This window comes from Cnephaeus nilssonii (genome assembly GCF_951640355.1).
Source record: "Cnephaeus nilssonii genome assembly, chromosome: 20".
Classification (NCBI taxonomy): domain Eukaryota; kingdom Metazoa; phylum Chordata; class Mammalia; order Chiroptera; family Vespertilionidae; genus Cnephaeus; species Cnephaeus nilssonii.
Genome location: NC_137091.1, coordinates 42,743,934 through 42,757,973, shown reverse-complemented (window position 1 = coordinate 42,757,973; position 14,040 = coordinate 42,743,934). Strand labels below are relative to the sequence as shown.

The 14,040-nt window shown below is 55.2% G+C and overlaps 1 protein-coding gene across 2 annotated transcripts in view; it reads left to right on the top strand.

Moving 5' to 3' along the window:
- Positions 1–2,328: 2,328 nt before the first annotated feature.
- The window catches only part of PRKD2 (protein kinase D2), a 30,278-nt gene continuing 18,566 nt past the window's right edge, over positions 2,329–14,040 (top strand). The window contains exons 1-6 of one of the 2 annotated variants that reach the window (XM_079799791.1): positions 2,329–2,451; positions 2,898–3,308; positions 5,430–5,568; positions 9,734–9,865; positions 13,043–13,197; positions 13,298–13,517. In XM_079799791.1, coding sequence (XP_079655917.1) covers positions 3,063–3,308; positions 5,430–5,568; positions 9,734–9,865; positions 13,043–13,197; positions 13,298–13,517 — 892 coding nt within the window. In that variant the 5' untranslated portion in view covers positions 2,329–2,451; positions 2,898–3,062. Of the gene's footprint in view, positions 2,616–2,897; positions 3,309–5,429; positions 5,569–9,733; positions 9,866–13,042; positions 13,198–13,297; positions 13,518–14,040 lie in introns of both variants that reach the window. The other variant, XM_079799790.1, reaches the window with a different exon arrangement.

Here is a 14,040-nt window from a genome sequence, read left to right as displayed (position 1 = left end):
GAGTAAGATGGGTGGCGGTGCTGACTGTTGAGGGGACCGGGGACTTTGGGAGGAGTAACTGGCTCTGTCTGGAGTGGGTGGAGCTTGGAGAGGGGATATGATGATGGGTTGGGGTTTTGTGGTAGGGCAAGCGGGGCAAGAGCCTGGGCAGAGTGGGTGCAGGAACGGAAGTCAAGGCACAGGACCGAATCTCCCCGAGCCCCTCCTGTCCCTAAGCGCTCTCCCCAGGGGCCACAGCAGCACCCTGGGCAGAGCCCACAAGCACAAGGTATGATTGACAGTGTAGCTCAAGACTCCTCCCCCTCACCCCACCACCCTCACCCCTGGGATGTGTGATGGAGTGGTGAGGCCAAAGGGCTACCCCCCTCCCTAGCCCACACCCGGGCTGACATGGAGCAGGGAGAGCCTGGGAGCTGCCTGTACAGACACCCGCCATGCTGGGAGCTGCTGGGAGGAGTGGGGCCCAGGGTCCCTTCGAGGTGGGGGAATCTCAGTGGTCAGCTGTACACTTGGCAGGAACCAGACCAGTGTTAACACGTGCCATTTCACTGGGTCCTCACAACTTCAAAAAGCAGGGAGCATTATGAATGCTTTACAGAGAAAGCTAGAGGGTGGGGTGGGGGAGGCTCAAGGCCTCCAGCAATGACCAGAATTTGTATCCTGTCCCTTGTCACTCCCTCTGCTTACTCAGTCCTCCACCTACCAGCAAAGTGTGCTTGGGCAAGTCCCAGCACCTCCTGGGTTGTCAAGGGCTGCACCCGTGTCTAGAATAGGGCCAGGCCCTGTGAACACTTGAGGAGGAAATCCTGCAAACGGCACACTTGGGACGTGTTAGCATTTCAAGGAGAAAGGGTGCAGGTGGGCAGCTGGCCATCAGGTGACTGGCAGGAGCCTGCTGTGGGCTCCATGTGGCCTCGCTCCCCCCTCATCCTGGGCTCTGAGCAGCTTCACCAGGTGTGGTTTGGGTTTTCGTTCCAGCCTCAGACTTCCTTCCCCAGCCCAGCCAGCCCCCCCCCCCCGCCCCGCCCGGATGTGGTGACAGAAACACTACTGTATCAACCTCAGCGGCCCCCAACAACCAGGAAAGGGGGGCTCATCTCACGGCCCCCATCCCCAACCATCCCTGCTGGTCTGGAACCCAGTCGGGAATATGGCCCACCTCTACTAGGATGGCTTCGGAGCTCAAACCAGACCTTGATCTCGATGAATGGGGTGGGGTGGTAGCAACTGGCTTGATCTTGGACAAGTCCTTTTGCCTCTGAGGGTTTAGCTTCCTGTATGTAAATTAAATAGTAGCCACTCTTATTATCTGGGGAGGAGAAATCAAGTATGAATTGCTTCTGAAGGAACTGAAAGAGGCGTTTTATTAACAGACTGGCACACGGTAGGCTGTCCAGCAACGTTGGATGACTGAGCGCTTGAGGTGCCCACCCCTGTATCCCTGCAAATTATAGCGACAGCCACCATGTACTGAACTGCTGTGTTTCAGGCACCTCATTAATCCCCACAAAGACCCTCTGAGGTCAAATATATTAACAGATGGAGAAACAGGCTCGGGGAGGGGAAGTCGCATACCTAAAGTCACACAAAGACAAACGCACATTTCCCCAGAACAACCCGCTTTCCATCTATGAAACGGTGTGGGTGTGTTGTCCTCACTGGTCGCTATGGCCCTTTCAGGCACCCCAAGCCTTTGGCTCTTCACCTTCCTGAGGACTGGGGTGGAGTGGGGAGCAGAAGGAAGGGAACTACACCCCCACCCGCCTTCTGCCTGACTCTGGAACAGGTGACCCAGGCCTGGTTCACTCCATGCACCTTGCCCAAGGTTGCTGGAGACAAACCTGAGGCCAGGACCTCTGCCCATCTGGGTGCTTCGGTCTGGGATACTCAGCAACACCCCTTCTGCTGGGTGGTGAAGGGGCACAGCTGGCTATCTGGGAAAAGGGAGGCGGAGCCCAGAGAGCCGGCCGGACCTGACACCCAGTTTCCCACCCTTTCCCCTGCGGTGGGCGCCGGATGCAGGCCAGGCGGGAGGGCCCCCTTCCTTAAAGGGCCAGGCACCACCGCGCCCGCCCCCGCGACCTGTGGTGGCGGTGAGGGTGGCTCGCCCCTCCCTCTCCAGCTCAAGGAAAAGTTAACTTTGCAGACTCGGGTGTGTTGTGGGGAGGGATCGGTCCTACCTCCCTGCCCCGCATCTCCCACCAACCGCCCCCGGATCGGGTCAGGAGAGGTGCCGCCCCCAACTCAGAGGTGCTGGGCCCGCCCTCCCCTTCCGCCCCCTCGCACGCTCCGCCCTCTCTCTGGCGTCACCGAGGCCGGCGCCGATTGGCCGCCTGCACCGTCGCTCCGGACACTTCCTCCTGGGCCGCGGCAGCGGAGCTAAACTTTGGCGAAGGAAAAAGAGCCACCGGCGCCCGGCGACCCACCCTTGCCCCACCTCCACCGCGGCTGGTAACGCCCCCTTCTCCGCGGGCCCCCGACCGAACTTTTTTCCAACTTCCGAGCTCCGAGAGATTCCCTCCTTAGCACCGGGCCCTCTGCCCATCCCCGGGCCCGTCGGATCCCTGGGATCCACTCGATCCCCGACTCAGAGACTCCCGCCCTCCACCCCCAAGGTTTGATGAGCCCCACGGCCCCCCCTTAATTGGATCCTCTTCTTAGAGCCACTGGATTCTGGGGTCACCCCTGCTCCTTTTCAATCCTTTTTCTTTCCAAGGGGCCTTTGGATCCTGGGTCTGCTGATCTCTGCGACCCCGACCTTCTAGATTTTCTTCTTTGATTTCTTGGAAACTCTCAATCGCTGGGCCCCCCCAACACCATTTCTTTTATCTGATAGTCTGTGACCCCTTGATTCCCGGGCGTCTAATCCACTGGATTTCTTTTCTCTAATTCCCCAGGATCCCGCCATCGTCGAGTCCCCTCAACCTGCCAGATTTCTCTTCTCGGTCCCCGGGATCCCGCGCTCCCGCTCCCAGTTTACGAGTTCCCTGGGATACAGCGTGCTCCCGGGCTCTTCCCGCCGGATCCCAGGCGGGCGCCGGGCGGCGGCTCCCGGGCCTCCCATGGCTGCCGCCCCCTCCCATCCCGCCGGGCTCCCGGGCTCTCCGGGGCCGGGGTCTCCTCCGCCCCTCGGCGGCCTGGACCTGCAGTCGCCGCCGCCTCTGCTGCCCCAGGTTTCGGTCCCGGCCCCGGGCCCGGGGGTCTCCTTCCACATCCAGATCGGGCTGACCCGCGAGTTCGTGCTGTTGCCCGCCGCCTCTGAGTTGGCCCACGTGAAGCAGCTGGCTTGCTCCATCGTAGACCAGAAGGTGAGGGCGCAGGGTTCCCCGGCCCAGCTTGGGGAGAGGTCCGGCCGAAGTGTGCGCTGACCGAGGCGACCTGGAGCCTGGCGTAGGGGAGGGGGAGGAAGGGGCTCTAAACCTTGGGAGCATGAGGGATGGGGGTAGGGCATTGGCCCCAGTTGCCTCTTTACCCCACTACCCGTTTGAGGGAGGCCTGGGCAGGGGTGGGGTGCCCCAGAGGCCTCCCCAAATTGCGAGTCCTTGCATGTTGTTTTCTGCAGCCGGCAGGGAGGAAGGGAGGGGCCCACCAGGTGTAGGAGGGAGGAGGAAGGGGCAGGTGGGGGCATCAGATGGGGGTGAGGGAGCACCCCCCCGCCCAGGCCCATCCCTGACCTCCCATTTGGTGGAAAATAGAAATTGAAGCCAGGCTGGCCAAGGCGATCGGATGACATGTGTGGGTGTGGGTGCTTGCACTGGCTGCCAGGGGCAAGTGAGGTCTCGGAGCCTAATCTCTGCCCTCCCCCAGGCCTGAGGGGTGTGTGGAGAGACAGGCACCTCTTCCCAAGGTTCAGAGGCTCTGGGGACCCCCCCCCCACACACACACACACACACTCTAATGCTGGCCTATTAAAACCGGCCTTCCCCAACCCCACTCCACTCTTAGCTTTGGACACCAGGGTCACCGGTGGGGGGAGGGGGCTGTGGGTCATGGCAAAAGGGAATCAGGTGGAACTTGGTGGTGCCTGCATCCCAGAACATGAAAAGTCAGAATAGTGGGCTTCTCTGTTGTTCGAATTCTGGACTGTCAAAATGTTAGCGTGTTACAGAATTCTAAGTGGGAATATGCTACTGTAGGTAATTGAATTCCTCTGATACAAAGCATTCAGACATTAGAATCCTAGCTTGTTGAAACACTAAAACACTAACATGTTGGAATATTAGCTTCCTGAGTTGTTGGAATGCTTCAATGCTAAGATATTCCACTACTCGAGTCCTAGTTTGTCAGACTCCTAGAACATTAAAATACTAGCCTACTCGTAATCTAGGTTGTTGAAACTCCTGAAAGCGATCAGGAGGATATGTTGAACTCTAGCGTGTCTGATCTTCCTAGAATGTAGGCAAGTTAGAATCCTCACATCTCCAAATGTTAGAATCTTCTGACTCCTGGAAATGAGTTCTTTGGGCTTCAGAGAAACATCTGGAACTGGGCCAACTCCCCCATTTTACAGACAAGAGCTTAGAGAAAGACTTCCCAGGCAGTCAGGGCCGAGGCGACGGGTCACCCTGGACCCTCTCCCAGGGGGGCAAGGACAGATAGGACTTCCTTTGCCCCCCCCTCTGCCCACCGCGCCCCCCCCCCCAAAAAAAAACTAGCAGCCCCAGCTCCACGCCCAACTGAGCCTGCTCTTTGGGAAACAGGCTGGGGGGAGGGCAGACTGTCCTCTGGGTGGATGCTCTGTGCAGTGCTCAGGTCTGCAGCCTACTCCCTCAGGCCTCCCCCCGGTTTTATTTTCTGCCTTCTCCGTCCAGGTGTGGTAGGGCCCCTTTTCCTTCCTCCCAGCGGCCCCACCTGGGCCGTTTCACTTTCTGTTCTACCGGCTTTCATTTCCTGCCCCCTCCCAAATTGGGGACCAGGACACCTGGGTCCTTTGGCCTTTGGGTGGGGAGCATCCTCCACTTTCAGCTCCCTTAAGCCCTAGCCATCCCATAGCCCCCACCCCCCAAGAGTCCTCAAGTCCCTCCTTTCAGCTCGCCCTGCCCAGACGCTGGGCCTGGAGCCAGGTAACAGGGACAATAGATCCAGGAAGGAAGCTGGGGGGGCGGAAGGGGGGGGATAAGGAAAGGGGTGCTCACTTAGACCCCCACCCCCACCCCGATCTCCGGGAAATTCTAGGTGCCCAGGCTCCGGGAGCCACTCTCCTTCCCACCCCAGTGCGCCCATCCAGCCGCCAAACTCTGGCCTGCGCTCTCCCCAGCAGCACACCTGGGGCCCTGGCACCCCGCCCGGCTCGAGCTGGGCCTGGGAGGGAGCGGCAGGAAGCGAGGGGCTGCAGGGTCTCTGCGTTTCCGGGGGAAACAGGCGGCCCTGCCCTGGGAGGGTCCCAGACCGCTGCTTTTCCGACACCCCCTCCCTCTCCCGCCTCTCAGTTCCCCGAGTGTGGCTTCTATGGCCTTTACGACAAGATCCTGCTCTTCAAACATGACCCCGCGTCCGCTAACCTCCTGCAGCTGGTGCGCTCGGCTGGAGACATCCAGGAAGGCGACCTGGTGGAGGTGGTGCTGTCGGGTGAGAGGTCGGGCTCGCCGAGGGGCGGGGCCTCGCGCGGGGGCGGGGCACCTGAGCGTGTGGAAGGGCGGTGGGCCCAGAAAACTGGCTCTTTAAAGTGAGGAGCCCCGGGTTCTCAGCTTCTCCTCCGGAAATGGGTCCGTGTACGGTTGCGCGCGCGCGCTGTGGAGTTCGCTGAACATAAACCATCCACAGCAACACGGATGCATTTCCCAGACCTAATGCTGAGAGAAAGAAGCCAGACACCGGGCCACGTTCTGTGTAATTCCATTGGCGAAGCGCAGGCGGCTGCACCTACGCTATGGTATTAGAAGCCAAGAGGCGGGGCGCCTCTGGGGAAGAGAGAGTTGGGGTGGGGGGCACGAGGGAGCTTGCTGGGGACTGGTTAAGACTTCCATTGACCACCACCCCCCCCCCCCCCGGGGGCTGGTGACACGGTGTGTCCGGTTGGGCAGTTCACGGAGCGTGCGCTTCGGTGTCCTTGCTGGCCGTAAGCTAGAGGTGGATGTGAAGTTTAAAGTGTCTTGATGCCCATGCCTCCTTCCCAGGGAAGTGCCAAATGCAACCGGACTCTGCAGGGCGTGAGGTGCCCCTGGCACCTGCATTTTCAGCCAGAATCGAGTCCACCCCCTGGCCATTCCCACACTACAGATGGGCAGACTCTCTTGGACAGTTGATGACCCTTGGTTCTTTCAGGAGGGCGGGGAGTGGCGGTATCTGCCTTATTCATGGCTGCATCCCCCACCCCCGCACACACACTGCCCCTTGCGTACTGCAGTGCTCAGTGCAATTTGGATTTAATTCCCTTGTAACCTTATTCAGGTTTTAACTGCCCTCCTATAGACTAGCACCTCTTAGAATTTTTTAAAATTATGTTTTTTATTGATTTCAGTGAGGAAGGGAGAGGGAGAGAGAGAGAGAAACATCAATGATGAGAGAATCATTGATCGGCTGCCTCCTGCATGCCCCCCACTGGGGATCAAGCCTGCAACCCGGGCATGTGCCCTTGACCGGAATTGAACCCGGGACCCTTCAGTCCACAGGCCAATGCTCTATCCACTGAGCCAAATCAGCCAGGGCACCTCTTAGGTTTTTATCTTCACCCTAGGCTCTCCCCTAAAACCAGGTCTTATTCACGTAGCTGTCTCCCTGACACGTTTACTTGGCATCTCCAGGCGTTTCAGACATGGCCTGCCCAAGACGGAAAGTGTATTTCCCCTTCTAAACCTGCTCTTCCCGCAGTCGCCAACATCGTGGGGAAAGGCACTACCCAGGTGCCCCTGCCCCAAACCTGGAGCATCCTTGACTCCTCTTTTTCTGCCACCCATTCACCTAATCTGTCATCAAACCTCCTGGTCCTACCTTTAACATACATGCTGAATGTATTTTGGATTACCAGCACTGGTCCAAGCCGCCATCACCTCCTGTCTGCATTATTTCAGTAGCACCTCCATCAGATCACGACACTCCACTGCTCAGAATCCTCCCATGGCTCCCCATTGCCCTTAGAGTAAAATACAAACTCTTCAACATGGCCTCAAGGCTGCCCCTGCTAATTCCGTGAATTCTTCTCTTAACACTGCCCTCCTTACTTTCTTCGTTCCAGCCATGCTTGCCTGCCCTTGTCCCTGGACCAAACCCAAACTCCCTCCTACCACAGGGCCTTTGCACGTGCTGCTCTTGGTGCCTGGAATGCTGCCCCCAGCTCACCTTCTCATCGTTAGCTCCTTCTTGTTATTTGGATCTCAGCTTAAATGCCATTTCCTCCCTTGTCTGAAATTTCCTCGTTTATTTGTGTGTTTATGTTTCGTGTCTGTCTCCCCAAAAGAATGTCAGCTCCTTGAGAGTAGGGTGTAAATCTCTCTTATTTATAGTTTTATCTTGAGTGTGTAAATAGTGCTTGACTCACAGAAGAGAGTCCCCTTTCTGTTGCATCATACAAAGAAAAATAGCTTAATAGTCGCCTGAGACTTGGGGGATGGGGAGGACAAATGAGACTTAGTCCAAAAATGAAACCTCGGAGATAATACCTAATCTTTATTGAGCACTTCCTTTGTGCCAGGCACTGTTTTAAGAGCTTCCCGTATATTCGTTTAATCCTTAAAGAACCTATAAGGAAATACCTTTATGATACTAGAATGTTCTTTCCTAGACACCTGCGTAGCTCATATCCTACCTCCTTCAGGCCTTTACCTTAATATCACCTCGCAGAGGCCTTCCCTGACCACCTATTTCAATTTGTACCTCTTGCACCTTCCCTCCCTCCCTTCCCCGTTTAATTTTTCTCCTAAGCACTTACTGACTTCTAACCAACTATATATTTTATTACTTAAGATTTTCAGAGAGGCAGAAAGTATGGTGCTAAAAGCATGAACTCTAGAGCCACACTGGCCTGGGTTTGACCGTGAGTTCTGCAACTTGCTAGCTGTGTGACTTTAGACAAGTTGCTTAATCTATCTGTGCTGCAACCTCAAACAGAAAATGGGGACCGTAACAGGATGTACCTGACAGAGTCCTGAGAGGGCTAAATTCATTAGTGGTGGTTTTGTGTTGTTGTTGTTTTTTAAATTGATTTTAGATCGAGGGAGACAGAGAGAGAGAGAGACAGAGAAACATCGATTGGTGATCGGTGACCTCGCATATGCATCGAACCCTCAACCTGGATATGTGCCCTGATCCAGAATCCAGGTGTCCTGGACAAAGCTCTAAGCAACTAAGCCACACCCGCCAAGGCTAAATCCATTCGCTTTATTTATTTTTTATTTTTTAAAAATATATTTTATTGATTTTTTACAGAGGGGAAGGGAGAGAGAGTTAGAAACATCAATGAGAGAGAAACATCATTCAGCTGCCTCCTACACACCCCCTACTGGGGATGTGCCCGCAACCAAGGTACATGCCCTTGACCGGAATCGAACCTGGGACCCTTGAGTCTGCAGGCCGACGCTCTGTCCACTGAGCCAAACTGGTTAGGGCTTCATTCGCTTTTTAAAGTACTTAGCGCAATGCCTGGCACAGAGTAACTGCTGGGCTGGGTGGCTGTTAAGTAAGAGTATTTCTTTTATTTACTTTGCCTGCTGCCCTCACTAGAGGCTAGGCAGGGATTTTGTCTGATATGCTATCCCTACTGCTTAGAACATTTTAAAGATGAAAAAACTGAGGTACACAGGTGTTTGTTTTTTCCTCTTGATGATCAGGCTCTACCCCAGACCAAGAAGATCAGAAACTCTGAGGGTGAGGCCCAGGCATCTGTATTTTTAAATGTTTTAATTGTGGTGAAATATGCATAAAGTGAAATGCACCATCATAACCATTTAAAAATTTTTGTTGTTGTTGTTAATCCTCACACTAGGACACTTTTCCACTGATTTTTAGAGAGTGGGAGGGAGGGGGAGAGACAGAGAGAGAGAAACATCGATGTGAGAGAGATACCTGGATTGATTGCCTCCTGCATGTGGCCCCCGAGAGTGCCTTGGATCAGCCTGCAAACTGAGGTACGTGCCCTTGACCAGAATCAAACCCGGACCCTTCAGTCCGCAGGCCAACACTCTATCCACTGAGCCCAACTGGCTAGGGCCATGTAACCATTTTTTAAGTCTACCGTTCAGTAGTGTTAATTACATTCACATTGTTGTGCAACCGATCCCCAGAACTGTTTTCATCTTGCAAAACTGGAATTCTATACCCACTCATCAACTCCCCTCCCCGGGACTGGGAGAAGCTGCACATAGCTGCTTTGCCCAGTGGTGGAGCTGGGATATGAATCCAGGTAGAATATAATATGTGAGCAAATGAATGAAGGAAGGAACAATTAAACCTTGCAGCTGGGCCCAGCCGGTGTGGCTCAGTGGTTGAGCGTCGACCTATGTACCAGGTGGTCACGGAGATTCCAGGTCATGGCACAAGCCCCGGTTGCGGGTTCTACCTCTAGTGGGGGGCATGCTGGAGGCAGACGATCCATGATTTTTCTCTCATCATTGATGTTTCTATCTCTCTCTCCCTCTTCCTTCTTCTCTGCAATCAATAAAAATATATTTTGAAAAAATCCTAAAACCAAAAAAACCTTGCATTGCAAGAGGAGGGTTGTAAGAAGCCCGGGAATGCGGGGGCTGAAATGGCCTCCGCTGGCCCCGGCTCAACCATCCGCCCTCCCCGCTGCCTGCAGCTTCGGCCACCTTCGAGGACTTCCAGATCCGCCCGCACGCCCTCACGGTGCACTCCTACCGAGCGCCCGCCTTCTGCGACCACTGCGGGGAGATGCTCTTCGGGCTCGTACGGCAGGGCCTCAAGTGTGACGGTGAGAGGCGGGGCTGGGGGCGGGGCCAGGGCGGAGCGCAGGCCGGGGGCGGGGCCAGGGGCGGGGCTCGGGGGAGAGATCCGGGCTGGAGACGGAGCTGGGGGTGGGGCCAAGAGGCGGGTCTTGGGCGGAGGGTGGGCCTCAGCTGGGGTCGGGGATAAAAAGGGGCGTTCACAGGGAAAAGGGCGGAGCCTGTATCCGAGAGGGATCGACCGGAAAACAGCCAGTAGGGACTTTTGGAAGGAAGGAGTTTATAGGATTGGGCGGGCGGGCGGGCGGGCGGGCTGGCTAGCCAGCTCTTAATCCGTAGGGCAGCCTGGGCCAGCAAGGGCAGCTGGAACTCAGGCAGGAGCTAAAGCTGCCACCCACAGGGGAAGCTCTTCATCTGGGAAGGCTCAACTCTGCTTTTTAAACCTTTCAACCCAGGTGAACTACTAGGCCAGTGGTCGGCAAACTCATTAGTCCACCGAGCCGAATATCAACAGTACAACGATTGAAATTTCTTTTGAGAGCCACATTTTTAAAACTTAAACTTCTTCTAACGCCACTTCTTCAAAATAGACTCGCCCAGGCCGTGGTATTTTGTGGAAGAGCCACACTCAAGGGTCCAAAGAGCCGCATGTGGCTCGCAAGCCGCAGTTTGCCGACCACGGCACTAGGGTCATCTTTCTCACTTAAAGTCCGCTGATTGTGGACTTGAACCACATCTTATAAAATACGACATAGCAACACCTCGATTAGTGTTTGAATAACGGGGGTGCTGACCCAGCCAAGTGGACCCATGAAGCTGACCGCCGGAGTCCGCCCCTGTCCACCTCAGTCTGCTAGGGCCGCCATAACAGAATACCTCCGGCTGGTGGCTTCAGCAGCAGACACGTGTTTCTCCCAGCTCCAGAGCTGGGAAGTGTATGACCAAGGTTCCAACCGGGCTTGTTTCCTGGTGAGGACTCTTCTGAGCTTGCAGATGGCTACCACCTCACCACGTGCTCGCAAACCGTGTGAAGAGGGGGAGTTCTGAAGTGTCTCCCTGTATGTAAGGACCCAGCCTCATGGAACCAGGGCCCCACCCTTGTGACCCCATTTCACCCTAAGGCCCCATCTCCAGATGCGGTTACCGTGCAGGTTAGGGCTTCGACATGTAACGTGGGGGTGGGGACACACAAATATTCAGTCTACAGCAAGCACCCACACACGTCTCCTTAAACCAGTGGTCGGCAAACCGCGGCTCGCGAGCCACATGCGGCTCTTTGGCCCCTTGAGTTCTTAGCAAAGGCCAGCTTAGGAGTACCCTAATTAAGTTAATAACAATGTACCTACCTATATAGTTTAAGTTTAAAAAATTTGGCTCTCAAAAGAAATTTCAATCGTTGTACTGTTGATACTTGGCTCTGTTGACTAATGAGTTTGCCGACCACTGCAAACCATACATACTTTAAAAAAAAAAAAAAAAAAAGGAACACAATGTTCCTTTAGCCAAGATGTCTCAAGGTTAAGCCCAAATGTCAGGATCAGCAGGTCCCTTCCCTCTTGGATGCTTCTGAGTGAGAATGGAGGTCCCGCCCTCCTGCGTCTGAAGCCCACACCGCCCGCCTTGGCTACACAGAAGATGGGGACCGTCCACTCTGCGCTGACCACCTGCCGCTCCGTCAGCGTGCCAGCTTCGTGGTGGCCATGCTCATATGGAAACCCGGAGTCTTTGATAACCTGTGTTCCAGGTGACCGACAGCATCGACTACAATTGTTATCCTGTAGCCCTCAGTGTGTGGTGGCATTATTTAAGGACTTGGGCCAATAGCCACAGCAGGCCTGCAGAAAACGGATTCAATGCCTTCAAAGCTGCTATCAGTATGGCCGCCATCCACACCTCACATCCAACTCCTCATGCCTTGGCATATGTGACCTTCGTCATGGCGCAACCCTGGCATCATCAGATTCTGGGGGGGGGGGGGGGGGGGCTGTTGTTTTTTTTGTCATCAGATTCTAATGGGCAATCTTAGCATGGACTTCCGTGACCTAGCTTCACAGATGGTGGTCCAAGTTCATATGGTTCCAAAAGAGGCCAAATGACCGTACTAAATGCCACTGACACCTTCCCATGGAGTCTGACTGTACCGTGGCACTCATACTAGGAGTCATGGGTGAGATTCTGAAATTCTGTTCAGCGTTCGCAAGGCCCAAACCGGAAAGTGGTTCCTGTAGGCCAAGGCCGTTTGCCATCCTCAAGCTCTCCTCCTCCGGCCAACAATGTTCCTCGAGTGCGCATGCGCCTGTGCAGCGGGGCAGCGCGAGTCCCAGGCAGTGCCTGCCTGGATGGGGTGTCGCCTGCCTGGATGGGGAGTCACCTGCCTGGATGGGGCGTCACCTGCCTGGATGGGGAGTCGCCGAGCTGGCAGGTCCGCACAGGCAGCCGACCAGGAGACAGGCTTCGTGGAGCCCCTGCAAGGAACTCCCAGGGGCTGGAGGGACATCCTTCAGAACAGCCAGCCATCCGGAATCACGTGGGGTCGCCGGAGACGGATGGGAGCGAGGGTTCAGGAAGCCCGGTGGAAACCACACGCTGGGCCTGATGCTTTCATGAATGACGATTTAAAAAAAATTTATTTTGAGAGAAAAAACAACAAAGTTCTGCTTCCACCTGATATGATACAACCATCCCGAGTACAACTGAAAACATGCTAACGCTTTCTTCCCCCAGAGGACGGCGTGTGTGCTTGAGACCCTGTGGTGTAAATGCCATGATGAACAGCTAATTATCATCAGCATCTTAGGTTAGGTGACAAGGGATCAGGAGAGGGAAGAAAAGACAAGCATTTGACGCACACACACATAGTCAGCAGAGAGGGAGGAAATGCTAGCGATTGTAGCTCCCGTTTCTGCAGCGGGTCGCACAGCGGGGGCTTCCTTCTACGCCCCAATCCGCTCTCTGCCCTCAGCCAGCACCTCACCTGCTCGCGGTGCTTTGCCTGGTGGAATGGCCCACACCTTCATTTCTGAAAGTCCTGCCTGAATTGGGTTTTTGTAGATTTCCATAGGCTTTAATTACACACTAAGTGTCCTGAGGGATGTACAGTGCTCCAGATCCGAAGAAAAGGAGAAAGGGGAGGGGGGGGGGGGGGGTTGGAGTTGAGCGCCAGGGCAGTGGAGGCTGCGTCTCTGACCCTTTGGCGCCCCCCGCAGGCTGCGGACTGAACTACCACAAGCGCTGCGCCTTCAGCATCCCCAACAACTGCAGTGGGGCCCGCAAGCGGCGCCTGTCGTCCACGTCTCTGGCCAGTGGCCATTCGCTGCGCCTCAGTACCTCGGACTCGCTGCCCTGCACGGCTGATGAGCTGGTGAGGGGCAGGGGAGTGGGCAGGTGGGTGGCTGGGGGTGACAAGGCCCGGGCGTAGGGCAACGCTCTGATGTGCCGCTTCCGCTCTCGCTGACCCATAGAGCCGCAGCACCACTGAGCTCCTGCCTCGCCGCCCGCCCTCGTCCTCCTCCTCGTCCGCCTCATCCTACACCGGCCGCCCCATCGAGCTGGACAAGATGCTGCTCTCCAAGGTCAAGGTGCCGCATACCTTCCTCATCCACAGCTACACGCGGCCCACTGTCTGCCAGGCCTGCAAGAAACTTCTCAAGGGCCTCTTCCGCCAGGGCCTGCAGTGCAAAGGTCAGGGGGTAGGGGGCATGGAGGGGGGCACAGACAGGGTGGGAACCCCCGCCCCACACACACTCAGAAGCTTAGATCTCCTTTGGGCTTGTGGCATAACACACGAATCCTTAGAAGCACAAGAGGCGTGCCCTGAACCTGTGGCATTCTGGAACCCTAGGACCTTAGAAATCTAGACTCATAAGACAGCATGGCATTCTAAAAACTGTAGAACTAGAGAATTCTAGAATCAGAGAACTTTAGACACATAGGATTCAAGAGTTCTGGATCGTAGAATTCAGCTAAAACAACCACAGGATTTTAGATAGATCATAGAACTGCCAAATTGTAGATTCTCAAAACGTTAGAACTTTAGAACCATAGGGTTTGAGAGTAGTAGAGGCCTACAAACATCAAATTTGAGTCTTAGACGTAGAACCATAGAACCATGGAATCTTAGGGTTCTAGAACTCTGGAATGTTGAATGTTCAAATTCTAGAACACCAGAGAGAGATCTAGACAGGTAAAAACTTGGAGCCACCCA